The 20360-nt window shown below is 41.8% G+C and overlaps 1 protein-coding gene across 1 annotated transcript in view; it reads left to right on the plus strand.

Annotated features, from left to right (window-relative positions):
* The window catches only part of Arhgef26 (Rho guanine nucleotide exchange factor 26), a 114331-nt gene that overhangs the window by 74345 nt on the left and 19626 nt on the right, over nucleotides 1-20360 (plus strand). The window contains exons 8-10 of the mRNA XM_036190071.1: nucleotides 1706-1780; nucleotides 4020-4109; nucleotides 7626-7780. Of these exons, the coding sequence (XP_036045964.1) occupies nucleotides 1706-1780; nucleotides 4020-4109; nucleotides 7626-7780 (320 nt within the window). The remainder of the gene's footprint in view (nucleotides 1-1705; nucleotides 1781-4019; nucleotides 4110-7625; nucleotides 7781-20360) is intronic.

Below are 20360 nucleotides of genomic sequence, written 5' to 3' on the forward strand. Positions count from 1 at the left end.
AATCCGATTGATTTTTTAGATCAGTATCTATCCTATCTAAACATAGAATGCATTAATAATTAATTAAGCAAAATCAAATTTGGAGACCAGAATGGTATTCCTATTTCTAACACACCAAACTACACAATGTTGGATATTTATGGCATGGTTACATACTGGGTTCATTATGCTTTTGTATCATAATCCTGCCTGAGATACTGAGTGAAGCTGTAGTCTTTCTTCTCAGATAATTAATGTATGCACACAATTTTATGTACATTTTTATCATAGAAATTCCAGTGAAGTATGTCTGCCCTCGTGGAAGTAACCCAATATTTTTTTTTACTATTGATTTTATATCCATTAAAGGGTGTGAAATTGATTTTGGAACCAGGAACAGAGTTTTAAAAGTGCAATAGAACAGAATATGAAGTACTTGATATGTACATGACTTATAATGTGATTAAGTATTGTTCCTAGAAGCCTTTCTGATTTATGTGTACATAGGAACTGGTTGTAATATAAGTGCATTCTTTATAATAGGTCAGCATTTGAAAGGAAGAATCACTAATATAAACCCACACATGATGCACTCTACACTTCTCTCATGCAACAGTCCCACTGCCAGACTTCCAGATTTACAGACTGCATTCATTGGTAGTCAAGGGACAGTGGCCTGCTAGTTCTCAACCATATTCTGCCCTGCCCGATGCCTGTTGCCCTCATCTGTTTCCCATATGTGAGAACCCAGGCAGAGTCCAGCACTGTCTCTTAAATTTCACTTCATTAAGAAATTTACTTAAATGTGTTGAAGTGTATGGACATTTTAAAACAATTAGATTGGTTCCTTGAGCTTTCAAAGTTATATGTACAAGCTGAGTGTTCCTTACTAAGAAAGCTTGCCGTAAGATGTGTTTTACATTTTTGAATACTTTTGGAATATTTTCATATGTATAATGAGGTGTCATGGGAATGGGGCCCAAGACTAAACATGAAATTCATTTGTGTTTCAAGCATAATTTGTATACATATTCTAAAGACAGTTATATGTATCTAATAATATCGTGCATGAAACAGTTTCTTGGTGTGGAATTTTCTATTTGCGGTGTTCTGACAATCAAAAAGGTTTGCATTTTTAAAGATTTAGGATTTTAGATTTTCATATTTCATACATTCACATTTCAGCTTATCTTTAATTGCTCATCAGAGTTGGGACTCTTGTTGGTAGACAAGCATACACCAGGCACTTAGATAAGATGTATTCATCACTTAACTCTTGGAACAGGGCTGGGGAGGTGGCTCTGAAGAGCATCTGTTCAGCATGGGCAAGGCCAGGTTGGATCCCTGAACAGGGAACAAAACGAGGCAAAGCACCAGCCTCTTTGCAATAGCCTATATTGTATCTGGCATTGCTGCAGTTTACAGAGAAGGAAAATACGTGTATCTATGGCCAGTCACTTGCCCACGGTTAAATAGCTAGCATAAGGCAGGCCTGAGATTTGCCACCTAACCTGCTGACCTCTGAAGTCTTCTCTCTATTTTAGCTGGATTTATTTCGGCTTTATGTATTTAAAGAATATTTTCTAGTTCTGTTAGTTGCATTTTGATATCCTCATCCCCAATATTGTGTCCAAAAACCATGCTTTGTTTGAATAAGAGGAAATGGCTGAGTAGTTATTTTGCCTCATGTGACAAACCAATTGGTTTTACTTCTTTTACTTCTTAGACTATATGTCAGAAAACACCTAAGGACTCTCCAAAGTATGAAGTCTGCAAAAGGGCCTTGAAGGAAGTAAGCAAGGTAACTGTTTACCATGATAGAAAACATGTAGCAAGCTCGGAAGAATCTCACCGGTCTGTGCTTGCTAAAAAAGACTGAGGTTCACACAGTTGTATTCAAATAAATTGCTGTGTTGGCTGTTTCAGAATGGTTTTGTGTTACGTGCTCATCCATATCTCATTTTGTCTGGTGTGTTAATAGCTGTTTGTTGATTCTCGCTTTCAACAAATATTTATTGAACATAAACCACTATACCAGGAATAATACTGGCCTCTGAATATTTGGTGACAATGCAGGTGTGGTTATTGCATTCATGGTATGTGCAAAATAAAGAGAAAGACATATATCAAATAGAATTACAATAAGGGTGGTGAGTGATATGGGAGGCAAGTACAGAATGATGTTTTAATGTGTCTACAGCAAAAATAACTGTGAGCCAGGAGGCGGAAGGAGTGTCTTGGGTGTGTAGAAACTCAAGTGTAGGTGTTGGAGAATTTGAAGAACTCATTGAGAGAGGGAGAGAGGGGAAGGAAGGGAGGGAGGTAAGGAAAGGAGAAAGGGAGGAGGGACGGAAGGACAGAAAGAGGAAGGGAGGGAGGAAGGACATGGGAGGAACCTGTTACACATGTTAGGGAGTTGGGGACTATAATCAAAGATGAGGATGAAGCTATGAATTCATGTAAGAAGATGGAAAGAAATTGTGTGTGTGTGTGTGTGTGTGCGCGCGCGCAGTAGACTTGGAATTAGTGAGTACTTTGAAGGACAGGCATCAAGAAAATATAATCCTTGATTAGAAAACTGGGACATTTTCAGTTTTTATTACTATGGAAAGACAAGTCCCATTCTGAACATATAATGCAGATCCTATTAAACTTGTGTTCTGCATGAGAGCTCAGGGGAGAGACACAAATTGGAGACCTGGGTTCGGGGACCCTCAGCATAGGTGACATTTGAGTTTACCTAGGATGAAGATGCAGAATGGTAAATCCAGCAGCCCATGATTAAAAAAACAAACAAACAAACAAAAAACCAGGGAACACCAATATGAAGTCTTATTTGGAAGAAAGTAACCAGCACAGGACGTAAAAACAAATGAGACATGCCAGAGTAAAGGAAAACAGAACAGCCTAGAAAATGGCTAAACAGTTAGATCATGGACGCTCCTGAGAGAGAAAGAGACGAGTATGACTTAGCCATTTGCAGGGTTCATCCTCATTGAAATAAGTTGAGCAATGACTGGAGTGTGCAATAGTGCAATCAGCTGCCCCTGGTGGCTGGCTACTTCAGGAATCAGGCCTGGAATAGAAAGAGAAAGAGTTGTGGCTAAAAGGGAAGTCATATTTATTTAAAGATAGAAAATGTATATTTAGTTGCAGTTAGGCACATGGTAGCTGAGAAAGCAGAAAAAAAAGTGTGGTCCCCCATGTGGGTGGCATATGAACAGGGCACAGATGAGTGGAGACTGTGAGTGCCAGAAACTTCCTAGTTACCTCCTTTTGCTTGCTTCTTGCACAAATGGGAAAGATCTTTACTCCACTTTATTATAAAGAACTATTTCTTTTTATCGACTTTAAATACACTCATTATCTTACCTATTTTTGAAAGCCAGTTTGCAAAATTTAGGGTTAGTCCCAAATATGTACTAAGTGTTCATCAAAGGACCATGAATCCATTTTGCAGATAATCCAGTATTCCTGATTGAACAGAGCTACCCTTAGTTGGGTGTTCTTGTTACCTAGACTTGCCTCTTCCAGCATCTCTTTGTGGTCCCATGCTTTACGTGTAACACTGTGTTTAGATTTTGCCTTTGAAGTTGGTAGCCTGCTTCCTGCCGTCTGGTCTGGGAAAGAGGAGCGGTAGCTTGCCCTGAAGTGGAATGGGGTTCTCATAGGTAAAGATGAAGCTAGGCAGAGGACAGGAGCAGAATAGATGGAGACCTAGAGTCTGTGATGAAACCCCCATGTAGTGGTTGTGGAGCCACAGAGGAAACAGCCCTGAAACTCTTCAGAGTCCTTTAGCCAACCCCCAGACCCCATTGTTCACTCCTGGTTGCCTGCTCCATATCTGAGCACAATGTCCCAATTGGGTGACACTGTTTGTTCTGTATCAGAAATGGTTCCCAGAACTTCTAGAGAGTAGATGATTTTCAGGGAGAGATCTGAAGTTGAAAATGAGGTTTCTTGGGGAGAAGGGGCCATAGAAAGTAAAGTAAAGTGAGGTGTCTCTTCCTGTTTCTTCACCCTGCTGTGCTGTGTTCCAGTTGGTGCGGCTGTGCAATGAAGGAGCCCGGAAGATGGAAAGGACGGAGATGATGTACACCATTAATTCCCAGCTGGAATTTAAAATCAAGGTAGCCTTCTCTCTGTGTTTGTTGTGTTACTGCTGCTTAAATCTTACCTAAACAGAGAAAGCTGAGTCTAACTAAGTAAACTGGAACTAGCTTTTCAAAGAAGGACTATCAGTTGAAGAGAGCAATTGACAGAGGAATTCCCAGATGCCTAGGGGAGTCTCCAGGCTTTTCTCCAGGCCACAACAGTATGGCTTTCCCCAGGACACCACCGAACAGTTAAACTAGTTGAAGCTGATGGTTGATAAAGGAGAGTCCTCGAGTGTTGTCAGTAGGTATTGCTAAATAATGGTATCCCCTGGGCTGGATCAGGATATTCTAAACCAAGGAAGATGCTACTTTGCTTTTGCAGAAAAAATAGTTAATGAACCTTTTATCTTCAAGCATGTGTTCTCATACAGCTCTGTTTTGCATTCATGCCTCCTGCTGCTGCTTGTCTGATACTGCCCGTGAGCAGATAATCAGGATGCGCAGACAAGCAGAAAGTGACAGTGAATGGCAAACCTGGGTCATGGCTCGTTCTTTGTTTGGAGTTCATAATGAATAAGCTTACAACTGCAATTGTATTTTGTTATATAACACACACATTTGGGGCAATTTAAAATGGCCCTATATTTTTCCTAGCAAAACTTTCTTTCACAGTAGTTTCCTGATGATCAACAGGTCATGGTATTCTGCAGAAGGCACACTCTCTGCCATGGTACAGAGTTTGGGAACCGCTGATATGGGACAGCCACAGCCTCTTATTGTATAAGCAAAGAAAACAAACCCCAGAGAAAAGCTGTCAACAAAGTCACTCAACTAGTGGTAGTGAACATCCCGATGAGTGTGAAATCAGGCTAGGTCCCCAGGTGTCCTGACTGATAGGTGGTGTAAACCCTTCCATTGTAAGATCCTGACTGCCGTCATGTAAATGCAGATTTATATTCATAAAACAAATTATTGACTAATTCAGACCACTTAGAAATGTCATTTAGCACAACTTACAACCTTATAAGTTGGATAATAAGACAAATACCTTATTGTCTTGGTGGATAATACTAAACATTTTTATTCAGTTCATTTTAAAGATGAGAAAATTAGAAGTTCAAAGAAGTTGGGTGACTTGTCCCAGAATTATGCACACAATCTGGTGTGCTTGGGTAAGAAAACACCCGTGGTGTAATGAAGGTCTTCCAACATAGAACAATCTAGAGTCATGAAGGGAAAACAGTGCCTAGTTCATTAGGTAAAAATGTGTAAACCTATAAACCTTTCATTACAGAGGAACAGTAAAGACAGACAATAGAGGCAGCTTGCAGAAGGGGAAGGAGTAGCTGCAGCCTTGTTCATCCAGTATTCATACCTTACCTCACATGGAAACAGTGTCGAGGAAAGGAGAGGGGACACACTGGAAATGACAAGTTAGAGAGCCGCTGCCAGAGTGGGTTTGGCAAATGATGATTAAGGTTTTTAAAGATGACTTTATTTCATTCAGAAAGAAATTGCTAGTGGGCATTAGGATCACAAGCAATCCAGAAATGTGAGAAGACTTTGTATTGGTGAAGTTATAGGATCAGCATTTTGCAGGCTACTGCTAGAAATGATTGTCACAGTCCTGGAGCTTACTATCAGATTTACAAAGCTAGTTATTATAAACCAGCGATTCTGCTTCTGGGAGTTTATTCTCTACTGGTGAATATAAAGATTTTCTAGCTATTCACATAGCATTTGTTTTAGCAGAGGATCAGAAACAATCCAGCTGTTTATCATAGAAGATTGATTACATCTACATGAAGCAGAATAGAACCACTCAACTTTGGGGGAAACAAAAGATGATTGAGGTTTTAGGTACCTATGAAAGTAATCATATGTATCATTGAGTTTTTTTTTTTTAAGTTGTTAAAAAAAAGTAGTTTTTGCCAAAGAAATTTCTGGAGAGGCATGGAAAGATCTAGCATCCTGTAGAGGCAGGAGTCAGTGTGTGGGAACTGGGTGGGTGAGAAAGAGCGGGAGCAGGAGGCTTTTCACACAATACTTCACATCATATTTTTGTTTTCAAAGGAAGAAGACATTCTGAAAGCTACTCTCAATTTTGGGTAAATAAGTGAAATTTTACTATTTCTTAGTGGAATACAGGGACTCCAAAAATCAATCTACTTTAAAACAACAAAGCAATGAAAAACTCTTTACCTAGTTCCTAAACAAAGAATTGTCATGGGGTGACATGTATGGTGGAACACCATCCTAACTGTCCTTCGTTTGGACTCAGGATTGATGTGCAATGGCAGGGCGGCCTTGTGCTTCCAGCAGGTGCAACAGTCAGGACCTAACCTGACACGTGTGTGTTTGTAGCAATTCTTAAGCACACTGGTCAGAGTTCTTGTAAGCAATCATTTCTCTATTGCCCTACAGGGCTCTGCTGTTCCTGTTAGAAAATTATGTGATTCAATTTTAGGAGCTGGAAACCCAGGACCCCTCTTAAAAGCCAGTATGCAAAGTATGGTTTAGCCATAAGCTTTCATCTTCCTTGTTGAATTTGTACGTAGCTGATGAACAACCTTCTAATAAAAGCCCTTTTTAATGTTGGAAAAGTATGAAACCCTTTTTCAACTTCTTCATTTCCTCCTTAATATCCTCAGTTTCCTTTAGCCATTTTTAATCATTCTTCACTTAACAGGATGACATCCGCTGTACTGTGTTACCATGCTTGTGTTCTGTGTATCTAAGAGCTTTTGCCTATTTTATGGATATATGTTATTAAATCACATTTTTTGGCAGTATGAATTTCTGGTAACCTTATTTTGTTTTTGAAAAAAGAAAGAACTCGAAAGGGTACAAATTATCCTGTGGTTTTGAGAGTTTTCCAGTTGGCTTGTACAAAACTGAATAGAGGAAAAGGAAAATGTAGTTCCTTGGATGCAGCCTTTTATGTGAGACTCAGGAGTTCCTTAGAAGAATTCTACTTTCATAGCCAGAAAGTGGAATGAGTGAGGTTTTCAGGGATGTGTTTACACAGTGTAAACTCCATAAACTTAAAAACAGGTGCTCTTAAGAAAACGGCTGAGTAGATTTCTGTAGACAAAACATACGTTTTGTGGGTTTTTTTTCTTCTTGAAAAATCCTTTGGTGGTTCATAAAGTGAAAACAGACTTTTAGATGTCTTGTGGTAACTACAGGTATCTACAGATGTCCATATGTTTCTATTCTTTGAGATATTTACAATAACTTATAGATTTCACCACTAAGTTTTTTTTTTTTAAATTTTAAGTGACTCCAGTTTTCTTTTGTAGTTCAGAGTTAATAGAAGAGTCATAATTTTGTGACCCAATAACATTTTCTTGTGGTTTCAATTTTGTATGGACAAGCTAATAAGTTTTTATGTTGAAAAATAAATCTGTATTTTCTCCTGGAGAAGGAGCCATATCCAGTTGCATTTTGCCACTGTCTGCCTATAAAATAATGATTTTGCGCCTTTTCATTATAATGTCTTACTGGTCTTCACTTGGAGGTGGGCACTGAGATTTCCTCTCTTTCTAGCCTTTTCCCCTCGTCTCCTCTTCCCGGTGGCTGGTGAAAAGAGGGGAGTTGACAGCCTACGTGGAAGACACGGTGCTGTTCTCCAAGAGGATGTCCAAACAGCAAGTCTACTTCTTCCTCTTCAACGATGTGCTCATTATCACGAAGAAGAAGAGGTGAGCTGGTCACATGTTGCCTGTTAGGGCACCATCCCCCAAAAGCCTGAGTGGTCGACGGATAGATCCTAAGTGCTGAGTCACAGTCACATCTGTCCTTCACTGTCTCTAAGTACAAGTGCAGTTAAGATGCGTCGTTGTGACCCTCGTAATCCCAGCCGCCCTCTATTGAGCTTTTACCGGGTTCAAGCCAGTGCTCTGGGCATCTGATGGATCCACACCCCTCAGCTCTCCTGCATGCCTGAGGCAGCTGCACTCTATCAAAATAAACGGTTAAGGACATGCTAGGGGCCATTTGGGTGTGCTTTGTGACTTAATTTAAAAGATGTCCTTAATGGTTATTCACCTAAGAAGTGTGCCCCTAAATGGAAAGGTGTTGAATGTGCTCCCATCCTGCAGGGGATGAAGTACCTCAGCTGATTGGCAAGTGTTTTTTCTCCTTCTGCTTTTCTGTTCTGCATTCATGTCCTTCTTTGAGGAGATGACCAGGAGGAAAGCCATACAAGCCTTATCTTTAAAGTTTTTGTTATCTCAAACAGTTCCCATTCATAGGACACACCAACACACACACACACACACACACACACACACACACACACACACACACACACTCCTTATCTCTGCCTTTCTCCAGGGAGCAATTTCTGTCACATGTATCACATGATGACATTACTCACATACAGCTTTTGGTATAAGATACATTTTATATCTTTGTTAGACTATAGACTGGAAATAAAAATGGAAAACTGGGTCATTTTCATGTATGAAGGAAATGGGATGAACTTATGGCATACGATAGAATGGATAGTTCACAGAGTAAAATTTCAACAGTAGAAATAGACTTTCTATGAAAATATTAAATAAATTCCAAAATTATCATGGGATATTTATTCTAATACTAGTTCTGAGTTGCTGACTGTTGACTGATGAGTCAAAATTAAACAAAACAGAGATTGAGCTTCTTATTTAATCAGAATATATTATGAATTATTCAGTTGTATACTGTCTTAGGATTTCTGTTGCTGTGAAGAAACCACAGCAGCTCTTACAAAGGAAGACATTTAATTGAGGTGGCAGCTTACAGTTCAGAGGTTCAGTCCATTTTCATCATGGCAGGGAGCACAGGAGCATGCAGTCAGACATGATGCTGGAGAAGTAGCTGAGAGTCCTACATCTTGCAGGCAACAGAGAGTGTGGTCTGTGTCTCACTGGGTGATATCTTGAGCATATGAGACCTCAAAGCCTACCCCTACAGTAACACACTTCCTCCAATAAAGCCATACCTACTCCAACAAAGCCATACCTCCTAATAGTACCACTGCCTGTGAGCTTATGGGGACCAATTATAGTCAAACTACCACATATACCTAGGATAGTAGAACAGGAACTTTGATGGTCTACCCCCAAAAGTAAGTCCAGGAGGAAAGGGTTTATTTTATTTTACATTTCCACCTAATTGTTCAGCATAGAGAAAAGTCAGGGCAGGGACCTTGAGGCAGGAATTGATGCAAAGGCCATGGAGGAGTGCTGCTTACTGGCTAGGCCAAGGCATACTTATACCACCCAGTACTACCTGCCCAGGAATGACACTGCCTGTCATAGGATGGACCCACCAACATTAATTGTTAATCAAGAAAATGCCCCCACAAGCTGGTCTACAGGCCAGTTGGGGAGAGGCATTTTCTTAGGTGAGGTTCCCTCTTCCCAAAGGCCTAGCAAGCACATCATGTTTTCTTGACTTTTATAGAGATTTTTTTTCCTCAGAGTTGTTGGGGTTTTAGACAGTTTCTCTGGTTAGCTGAGGCTAGCCTGAAGCTCACTGTGTAGCCAGGTTGGCCTCTGTCCATCACTTCTGCCTTGGCTTATTTAATGCTGGGATTACACAGTGTACTACCATGCTTGGCTTTCAACGTAAGGTAAGTTTTAGGGAGCACAATTCTGTGTGCCCCTTCAAGTGTCAGAACTCTTGACTTCTAACATCTTCCCACTGTCTTAGTGGACTCAGAGTTTGAACTAGTTGTTTGAGTTGAGTGATAAAATAATGATTGACAATAGTGTGCCAGTTTTAAATATTAGCATCATTTTGACTGTGTTGACTGACAAACTGATGAAAGTTATCATCTTTAAAGACAGTTCTAAAACCAGGGTAGTGCAGCTTTTATTCTTGAATCTGCACAGAACTAGTCAATAAATACAGAATTAAGGCAGATGTTATTTTACTTAGCAGCTGATTTTGCTCTTCACAGGTGGCTTTGCCATTATATTTCATGTTTATCCAGTTATGCCAAATTCATGTGCTCAAATCGTTTTTTTTTTGAAATTGTAATCTCCGTGACAGAAAGAGCAAGGAATATATTCCCAGTGGAGAGGGCAACCTGAGCACCTAATTAACTTTCGTCAAGACTGGTATTTTCTTGCCCCATCCGTAAGTTCATCATGTGTCTAAAGCCCTCTCCACTGAGGAAATACCATCAGAGACTGCTTGCTCATGACGTGCGTCTGTGGGAAAGAGGCTTGATAAACAGGCTGGGTTTGAAATGTACAGTATGTGCTGCTGTATTTACACAGTAGCTCCAAGGAGGCAACTGCAGATGCCTGGCATGCCAGAGGCAGCAGCGAAGGAGATAGAACCGCTTTTAGTCAGGCAGTGATTCAGACGCGTCTACAAGGGAGAGATAAGGGATCCTTATCTGTGCCAACCCTCAAGGGCTGATCCAACCACCCATGGACGGACTGAAATTATAAGATTTAGGCAAGGAGCTTAGCTGCTGGGATGCCAGTAGTTTTTAGCATAAGGAGGCTTTCTTTCCAGCTGCTGAGAGTGACTCCATGGGAGGATCGTTATTCTTCCTCCTCCAGTCCAGACTGGCAGTAAAGTGCACTGTACACATTTCCTAGTTGGCTGAGTGTGTGGCCCTTCAGCATAGAGCTGGTGTTTGCAGAGCCAGGCTTGGCAGTTAGCCCCATGGGGGTGTCTTCAAAGACAGTGTTTTTTTTTTTTTCCCTTTTTCTTTTTCTTTTTTTTTTTTTTTTTTTTTTTTACTTTTTTAGATTAGAAGAAAACAAAATTTTTTATCAGATCTAAGTTGCTCGTTAGTCATTTTGTTAATAGTTTATTCTGTTCTACAAAATTTCAAAGGGATGCATCTAATTTGACTACTATTGATGGGAAAGTGAATCCTTTGGTGTTTGAAGCTGTGACTGGGAGCCACCTGGGCCCCACTAGATCCCGACCTCAGCAGCGTTGCCATGGGGCCTGTGCGCCTTTACTTCCGGGTGGTCCTGTGATGTAGTGTTGAGAAGTTTCTCTGGTCTCTCTCCACCATTGTTTGCTAATAGCACCTCTTCCCAGTGTGATAACAAAACCATCTCCAGGAGTTTTCACCTGCCTTCCCGGGAGAATGCCACTTCAGAACAACCCCAGACCCTAAGCCAGCTTTGCTTTCTAAGCACCGTTGGTGCATGTCAGTGCATGCCTTGACATAACAGTAATAGTACCAGATAGTAGTGGATTAGTGTGTCCTCTCATATAGTAGCTGACATGTGCCAATGATAACACAATAAGCTGGCTCTTAATTCTACACACATGTGCAGCCCTATGGGGTTAAGTACGATTGGTCCTATTTCCTAAGACCTTAGTTGGTTAGAACTCCCAACGATTGTGAGGCAGTTTACTGTCTTTTCATTTAGTGCCTTGTATATGCCTGGTCTTTTCTCCTAATTCTATCTGAAGCAGAGAGCAGATGCTGTGTCCCTGGGTTGGTCTCTTCACAGCTGCTGTATTATAGTTCTACAGTGAGTGGCTTAGGGGTCCGGAAGGGCCAGCCCTGCCCCGTCTAGCTCCCAATGGCTCCAAACATTTTTTCCAGTCTGCCTGTGTTTCCATATGACCTGCTTCTCCGCTGTGCCTCTGTGTGTCTCTGAGTCCCCCACCTCTCATCACTCAGTTCTTGGATGCAGAGCCTACTTCAGTACACCATGACTTCATTACACCTGCAAAGGCTGGATCTCTAAATAAGACAACTTGCAAAGTGTTGGGAGTTAGGACTCCATCCTTCTTGGCCACTTGCCATCACCGTACTTAAACATAGTTAAGAAATGCACAGTGATGGCCTCAGATAGTTCCAGGGCCACTTGTTTCTTTTACACCAAATCATTCCATTTTTTTAGAATAGTTTTCAGAGTGTTCCCATGGTCATGTGACTTAAACTTCTTTGTTTGGTGGTTTCACAGATTACTCTCATATTCCGTTTTTCTCCGTCAAATGTCACCTTTTTCTGGATCCATTCCCTTCTTAGTAAACAGTCCCTCTGTCCTTTGGGTGCTATGGTAAAAAATGACCTAAAAGATGACCTTCCTGTCTGTGTTTACTTGGCTACCACAGGTGATTCGTCACAGCCTTCAGTGCAGCTCATGAAATGCCTTCTCTTTCCTATCACCACTGCCCTATGCCAACCCTTTCCACTTTTTACAAGATAGACCCACCTGGCACCAGGCACTTCCCCTCTGTTGAGGATGAACCAGTCAGACTGATGCTGTCTTAGTGTTTCAGTGCTGTGGAGAGATGCCATGACCACAGCAGTTACACAGGAAAGAATTTGAATGGGGCTTGCTTACAGTTTCAGAGGTTTAGTCCATTGTTGTCATGGCAGGGGCATGGCAGCATGCAAGCAGACATGGTATGAGAGAAAGAACTAAGGATTCCACATCTGCTCCACATACAGCAGGCAGGCAGAGAGAGAGATACTAGCCCTGGCTTGGGTTTCTGAAAACCTAAAGCCCACCAGCAGGACACAGTTCCTCCAGTAAGGCCACACCTACTCCAACAAGGCCATATATCCTTTCAAATAGTGCTGCTCCCTATGAGCCTGTAAGGACCATTTTCATCCAGACCACTACAGGTGACCAAACAGAAGCCCCATTACGTGGAGGCACTGTTCATTCTGTCTCATGTCTGGAACTTCTTGGAGTCTTGGTCTGGCCTTGCCCTCCAGAATGTGAATAAGTTGTCTTATGTCTTTCTCACCATGGAGTTGGTATTCCTAGGGAGATTGTTGATGGGGCAATGATCCAGATTATTTCTTCTGGGGGTCCTTCTGAGGGTATGTGAGTTGAATCACAGCTAGGGTGTCTTAGGCAGTTGAGATGTGGCTGATGTGTGGGTTTGTCTTTTTGTGTGTGTCTCTGTGAGCCTTTCCTTGTGTATTTTTGTCATTTACTTTGGCTTTGGCTCAGACTTCAGGAAGGATATTTATGTCTTTCTTTGTCTTGAGTATTGTCTTTATAAATAATAAACTTTCATTCTCTTTTTGTATTTCTCTTTCTCTTCCTACCTTCTCTTTCAACACATATCACAGGCTATCCTCTAACTCACCCTGTCACCAAGGATGACACTATGCTTCTGTTCCTTCTGCCTCCCACCTTCAGAGGGTTGAGATTATGGATGTGGATCACCACAGTTTTATATGCTTCTGGGAATAGAACCCAGGATTTTTTACAGGGTAGGCAGGCACTCTACCAACTCAGCTAGTTCCTAAATAAACACTAATAACTTAATCTTGATAAAAACAGAGTTGTGCCTTGTTAGTGACAAGGCTTCTGACATTTTCTGGAGCATCACTCATCTGTAAATGCCACCACATAGCTTCAATTCACAAAACCTAAGACTATTTGTAAAACTACTCCACAGAGGTAATTTTTACTTGCTTCTGATTTGTATTATAGTATTGACGAATGTTTTAGGCTACCAGTAAATGTGCCCTCATATAAAAGGTTTAAGCAGTAAAAATACTGAATTATCACCCCCACACACACACTTGACGACATCTCATGCTTGCTGATGTCTGCAGCAGGAGGGTGTCAGCCAGTGATAGGAAGCTATGTAGAAATAGGCTGACCAAAGGCAGCTTTTCTTAACTGGCTTCTCCTTTTGTGTTGGCTGGGGAAAACTCCCCAGACATTATCCAGAGCAAGCTGGAATGGAAGAGCTGTGCTTTTCTTGGTTCAGGTGGGTGATGTCCTTGAGCTGGCTTAGTGAAGCCAGAGCTGTCTAGATAGTAGACAGAGACAGTCACATCTCAGGACCCCTTTCTAATAGGAAACCACGTAACACAAGTTGCCTGGAAGAATGAGAAGAGTTCTTTGAAAGTCCCAACACCTTGCCTTTAGGATAGATGGATGATGAGGGACAGTGACAGAAGATTTAGACTCACGTCCTTTCGCTAACGTTGAACATTTATCTATGGCTCACTGAGTATCTGCCTGGCAGGGCTCCTTTGTTCCCAGCAGCCCAGGTGCATCTGCCAGACACTTAGGGCAGACAGGTAGATGGGCCTTGTCAGACAGAGTGTTAGGCGTAATACCAAAAGCATGCCAAAACCTACGTCGTCTTGATTTATTTTCAGTTCATCTCTTAATTTTTTACCCTTACACCTTGAGCCATGCTATTTTCAGATATTACTTCTAGTTAGATCAGTGGTCACAGATCAAAGCATGTGTTGTTCAGTACATGCTACTTGCAGTTCACGCTACTCTGAATGTGTGTGCAAAAATCACCATTACCGCAGTCACCTAGTCACTGTCATGTTACAGATAACGACACTGATGAAAATATATAAAACTGAGTATCTCTCATTCAGAAATCTAAAATGCTACAGAAAATCAAAAGTTTTATGAGAGCTGGTGAGCAGAAAACACATGCTTTGTGCACTCTATGGTTGGGAGTATTGTTTTGACAACAATTTGCGGGAGTCAGTTCTCTGTTCTATCACCATTTGGGTCCCAGGATTGGCAGTAAGCACCTTTACACATTGATCCCTGTCACCAGCCCAGGAGAAAAGTGTATAGCTGTGGGTACTTACGTCCTGTAAAAGATGGAACAGGGTACTGGAGAGTGGAAATGATCAAAATACATTGTGTATGCTGATGAAATTCTTAAAGAATAAATTAAAAATATAAAAACTAAGGGATAGGATTATATATAAACCATCAGCTGTGTATTAAGGTGTATGTGAGATATTAGTAATTTTGGTTCAGCCTTTAGTACCATCTCCCCAATAGCTCATTCAATATATGCAATTACTCTTCTCAATATGAAAACTTCTAAGTTCTAAAACACTTCTGACCATGCTGTTTGGACCCAGTGCACTCAACCTATGCATTCTTAAGTCTTTTCATCAGAGCCCTGGTGGCCCAAGTCTCTTTAATCCCTAAGGCTCAATTCGTTTTCATTAATTCATGATTTCATTTTCCTAAAATATTTTCCCACATTCTTTGTTGTCACTAGGAAAAAGTAGTGTTAGAAATCTGTAAAATTTTTTAAATTCTTTTGAGAATTTCAGATCTGAGTACTGTGTTTATATAATTTCCACCCATCTCTCTTCCCTGGCCAACTCCTTCCGTGTCTCCACCCCATACTCTCACCAATTCATGACCACTTTCTCTTTACTGTTGCTATACATACGAATAATAGATGATATTTCAAACTACTGAGTTAATTTTGTGTTGCATGACTGTATGTGTGTTTAGGGATGCCTTCTTGGGATTAGGTAGCCTATCAGGAGGCTCCTAACTGGAGAAAACTGGTTCCCCCTGCCTTTGCAGTCATTGAGAACTAGATGCCTTGTGACATTTCCCCAATCCACACTGGCATGGTGACTGATATTGCCATATGAAGGTCTTATTTGGGCAGCCATGTTGTTGAAGCTTCACGGGTGCAGCTTCCCTGGCCATGTCTACTATCTTGAGGCGGGCATTCTCAGCCTCCGGCTCTTACAGTCTCTCTGCCCCTCTTTTGTACTGTTTCCTTTAATTTAGGGGTCAGTTGTAGCTCTTTAAGTCCTGTGTGCAGTGTCCTCAACAATAGTTTTACCTTCAAGTTCTGGGAGGCAAGCAAAGGCAACAGCAATAGCCTGTATTGTTTTGGGAGTCTCTTGGAGCCCCCTGACCAACAACTAAAAGGGAAGTTTTCCTTGCTTAGCCCTGGAGGGTTTTTTTAGGTTATCTGTTGCCATTTAAACCACCCACACACAAGCACACACATTACGCATGCATATTTAAGTAAGCTTATAAAGTGTTTCCGTGCATCTTTTTAAAACATCCTTAGTGTTATCTTCCTTTTCTCCATCCCCCTCTGCATTACCCTTCCTCTGTCCTCCCTAATAAAGCCTCTCCCCATTTTCTCCTTTGGCTTCTTCAGAGCATCCCAGTACCCCTTCTCTAAAGCTCCTTCCTACCCTTCGTGATCCCTTTCTGTTTTCCTGGTTTCTATGGTTACTCCAGGTTATACACATCTAAAGATTCAGAGCTGGGATCCACAAGTAATAGAAGACATCAACATTCATCCTTCTGGGTCTGGGTTACCTCAATCAGTACAACATTTTTTAGTTCCTGCATTTGTGTTTTATGCAAAATTGCATCATAAACTTGCATTTACCTGCAAATTTCATTTTTCTTTATATTCCATAGTGTATGTGTACCACATTTTCTCTACCGTTTCATTAGTCTAGAGACATGTAGGTTGTTTGCATTTCCTAGCTACTGTAAATAAAGCAAGACTGAGAATGGCTGGGCAAGTTTTACTGTAGAGGAGTATCAAGTCCTTTTGGCATGTGCCAAGGAGTGGTAAAGCTGGGCCATACAGTAGAGCTACTTACGGCTTTCTGGGAGTTTTCCACCCTGAATTCAGAGTGGCTGCACCACTTTGCTGTCCTACCAGCAGTCAGTGAGGGTTCCCTTTCCTCACATCCCCACCACATTTGTTATCAGCTTCATTTGATCTCAGCATTATGACCAGGCTAAGATGAAATTTCAAAGTAGTTTACTTTCCATTTCCCTAGCCACTAGGGATGCTGAACACAACACATTTCTTAGCCATTTTTCTTTCTTCATTTGCTCCTGTTTGGAAATTAGGTCATTTTGTTCTCTTGATTTCCAGTTTCCCTATCTCTATACCGGAGAAAACAGAAACTGGTGCTGAGCCGTGTCTGCAGGTTTCCCACCACACTCCCGTTCCGGAGCCGCCAGTGTGAGGGCTTTCTCCTTCACAGCACCCCTGTCGATCTCTCTCCCTGGGGTCTGTTTCTTACATCTGGGTCTTGGAGACATAACTCAGCTCTGTAACAAGCCCCTGGGGTTCAGAGGGTGGATTCACTGCAGTGGGACCACCAGATCACCATCATGAGATCAGGGTCTTACTCTAGAACTCGGTTCTTAGTAGCTTTAAATGCCCAGGGGCTTCAGGCAGCGTAGGCTCCCAGGAACTGTTCTGGCCTGGTTCTAGCCTGTCATAAGTTTTTCCATGGTAGTGTTCTTTCCTAGGATAGAAAACTGAAACCACCTGACATCAGTTGTTTTTCTCTGCAGAAAAAAAAAAAAAAATTCTTGGGAGATCCACCTTCAAGAATCCTGATTCAAATCATTTTTGCTCCAGGTACCCTAAGCATGGGTGCCGCTGATCACTGTAGCATCTACACTGAAGATAGTGAGATGGGCAAGAAGTGAAAGAATGGTTTTCATCTTTATTTTCCTCGCTGCCCCACACTCTTTATTACACTAGCATCACAAAGTATCTCTTCTGTGCCTCTAAGGAGAATTGATGTTGCTACTCCCTGAAGCACCATCTCTGAGCCACACAGTGTATCAATGCCTGGGGTCAGAAAGAGTGAGGTTCAGTTCCTGGTCATGTGCCCTTGCACAAGGTGTTTTCAGCCTCTCAGCCTCTGTAAAGTGGGAGTAATAACGTCATCTTTATGGTGGAATGTGTTTAAATTCTGTAAGATAGTGCACACGAGTGTTAGCAGTTTCAGTAACCCCTATGAAGTTACTGATGCTGTCGACGTTAATTCAGTATTGTGTGTATCTCTCTAAAAATTCTTGGCACAAGTCAAGTGATTACCCCTGCACGACATTTTCCTGTTTAAAAAACTAGTCTAAAATCTTCATGCCATGTTTCCCATCGGAAGGCTGTGACATACAGTAGGACTAGGCCTGCATTTATGGTCTTCGAAATTGGAGTGCTTTAGGAGTAGATGCCTGTTTCTCCCACCACAGCCATCAAAGGAAAGATAATTAGTGACATATCCTCATTCTTCACAAAGAGGTGTGAATAGTGAGTGCTTTGGTGGAGGTGATTTTTCCTATCACCATTCCTTCCTACAGACTCCATGAATTCAGCCTGTGGTAGGTGGAAAGCAAGGGCTGGGGGTTGCTGTACTGCACAGCTGTACAGATGTTTTCCTATTGTTATTCTTTAGATGCTATGGCATAGCAATTATTTTCATAGTATGCCAGTTATTATAGGTCATTCAGAGCATATTTAAAAAGATGATATGTACCCAGGCAGTGGTGGTGCATGCCTTTAATCCCAGCGCACAGGAGGCAGAGGCAAGCGAATCTCTGCGAGTTCGAGGCCATCCTGGGCTACAGAATGAGTTCCAGGAAAGGCGCCAAAGCTACATAGAGAAACCCTGTCTCAAAAAACCAAAAATAAAAATAAAAATGTCATATGTGAAGGTTATAGGCAAATATGTGGCTTTGTAAGGAGAGAAGTGATTTATTCACAGGTTTGAGAGTTCCTGGGACCAGTCCCCTCAGGATAGTAAAGAACGACCCAACTGCGCATTTTTCACCTTTGTGGTGTAAATCCAATGATGGTAAGCCTAAACCAAAGTGGGGGTGATTCCTATAATCTGGGGTAACCTTGTTAGCCATGTGAGAGGCTGTCTGCTTGCTCCCTGGTCATGCTGCATCCCGATCACTGCAGGTAGGAAGCTCTAGCAAGGGTCTCACAGCTCTTAGAGATGCCTGCCTCTTCTTAGTCAAGGATGATAGGCATTGCAAGCGCTGCGCTGTGGAAGCGGACCATCCAGACCTTCCGGACCATCCGGCAGTCTCTGGCCACCCCCTTTGGTGGCAGTTAATCACAACAGATGCTTTTCCTGCTGTCACTTCTACCCTTTGTTATTCTCCGGACAATGGATAGGAAGTGTGGGGCATGTTTGTTAGTCTTGAGAGCTATTTTGAGGAATTGAATAAGAAAGGTTATTTGAAATCAGTCTCAGTGTAAATATTGCCTCTTTGCTAGTCAGAGCTCTGGGCAAATTGTGAATCTCATGATTGAGTATTTAATTCGAATCCTGCTTATTAGTTTGCTTGTCCATTTGCAGGGTATATGTAATTATCAAGGCCTTTAAAAAATTCTCAGGCAGTTTCAATGGATGGTGTTCTATTAGAAAAACGAAAAATGATAGCTAACATTTGGTATGATCTAGGAGTGATTAGAAGGGCAATACATGACAAGGAGATAATCCACATATTATCTCACCTAATCCCCACAACAACCCGGTGCCTTGGTACTGTTACCACCATCGTACAGATGAGCACAGGGAAGCAGAGAGAGGATTGGGACCCTGTCCAAGTTCACAAAGGAGGTATGGATGGGCTACCTCTAAGCAGGCCTTTGGAGTCAGTTCTGTAATCTTCCTGCTGTGCTGAAATCCATTCCTTCTGAAAAGTCCACAAAATTACTTGTTAGATGTGTCCTAAGCCACACTTTACACACGAAATCAGTCTCCATCAGGTTGGTTTTGTTTTGTTCTTTCATCCCTTAACTTAAAGTAAATTCCAGCATTATTCAATGTCCTCTGTCTCAGCAGTGTTTGACTGGAGTATTTTAATGCCAGTTAAGCACAAAAGCAAATGTAGGGATTTTGAAATCATACTACTGAATGAGCAAGGGGAACAGGTTGAAATCTGCAGAGGAAGTGCTCTTGTACAAGCCCTGGAGGAAAACACAAAGAAGTGCTTTTCCTTAATTGCAGTCTTGTATGCTCCTGGCTGGCCTCAGCACTCCTGGGCGAGTGGCAGAACCATGACATCCCTATGAGAACATCAAGTAGCTATGGAAGAATGGTTCTGAAGAATGCCTGGGAAATGGCATGGGAGGCATTAGGAGACAGAACGTTCCAGAATGTCACAGGTGCATGCCACCACTGACTTCTGTGCTGACATCCAGCAGAACAGTGCCAACGCCCGAGCGCTGTATTTCATGGGATGCTGGACCATAGTGACCTTGGGAACCATTTCCCTAGCCCATGCGTGCTGTCTGAGGAAGCACAGGCAAACTGCTGGCTCAAGAGACATCATTTGTCTTTGTGCTCAGGTGTTGTTTGAGTTTTAGGGCAGAAGCTGTATGAATGTTTTAGACAAAACCTATGGAAAAGGCATACTGAATAGGTTTAAAAAAAAACAAAAAACTTTGCCACTCCCCTGAGGATATATGCTGGGAGTCAGTGTGCTGTTTTGGATAAATCTCTGTTAACACCTCTTTCTCTTAATTTAACTTCTTTATAAAAAGGAAAATTGGAAGTGTTGCTTAGGTTTCCATCAATCATCCTTGGTCCATGTAATAGAGTTCTTAGGACAGTATGTGCAGTATGCAAGCCTTCTCCTGGTGCTAAAAGCAGCAGGGAAGCTACTCTTTGTGGTTTAACCCTTGGCCTTCCCTGCCAACACTTCTTTCCTTCACTCCATGGATCCATCTTGGTCAAGCATGATTTCTCCTTTTCTGACCAACAAAAGC

This window comes from Onychomys torridus, chromosome 6 (assembly GCF_903995425.1).
Source record: "Onychomys torridus chromosome 6, mOncTor1.1, whole genome shotgun sequence".
NCBI lineage: Eukaryota > Metazoa > Chordata > Mammalia > Rodentia > Cricetidae > Onychomys > Onychomys torridus.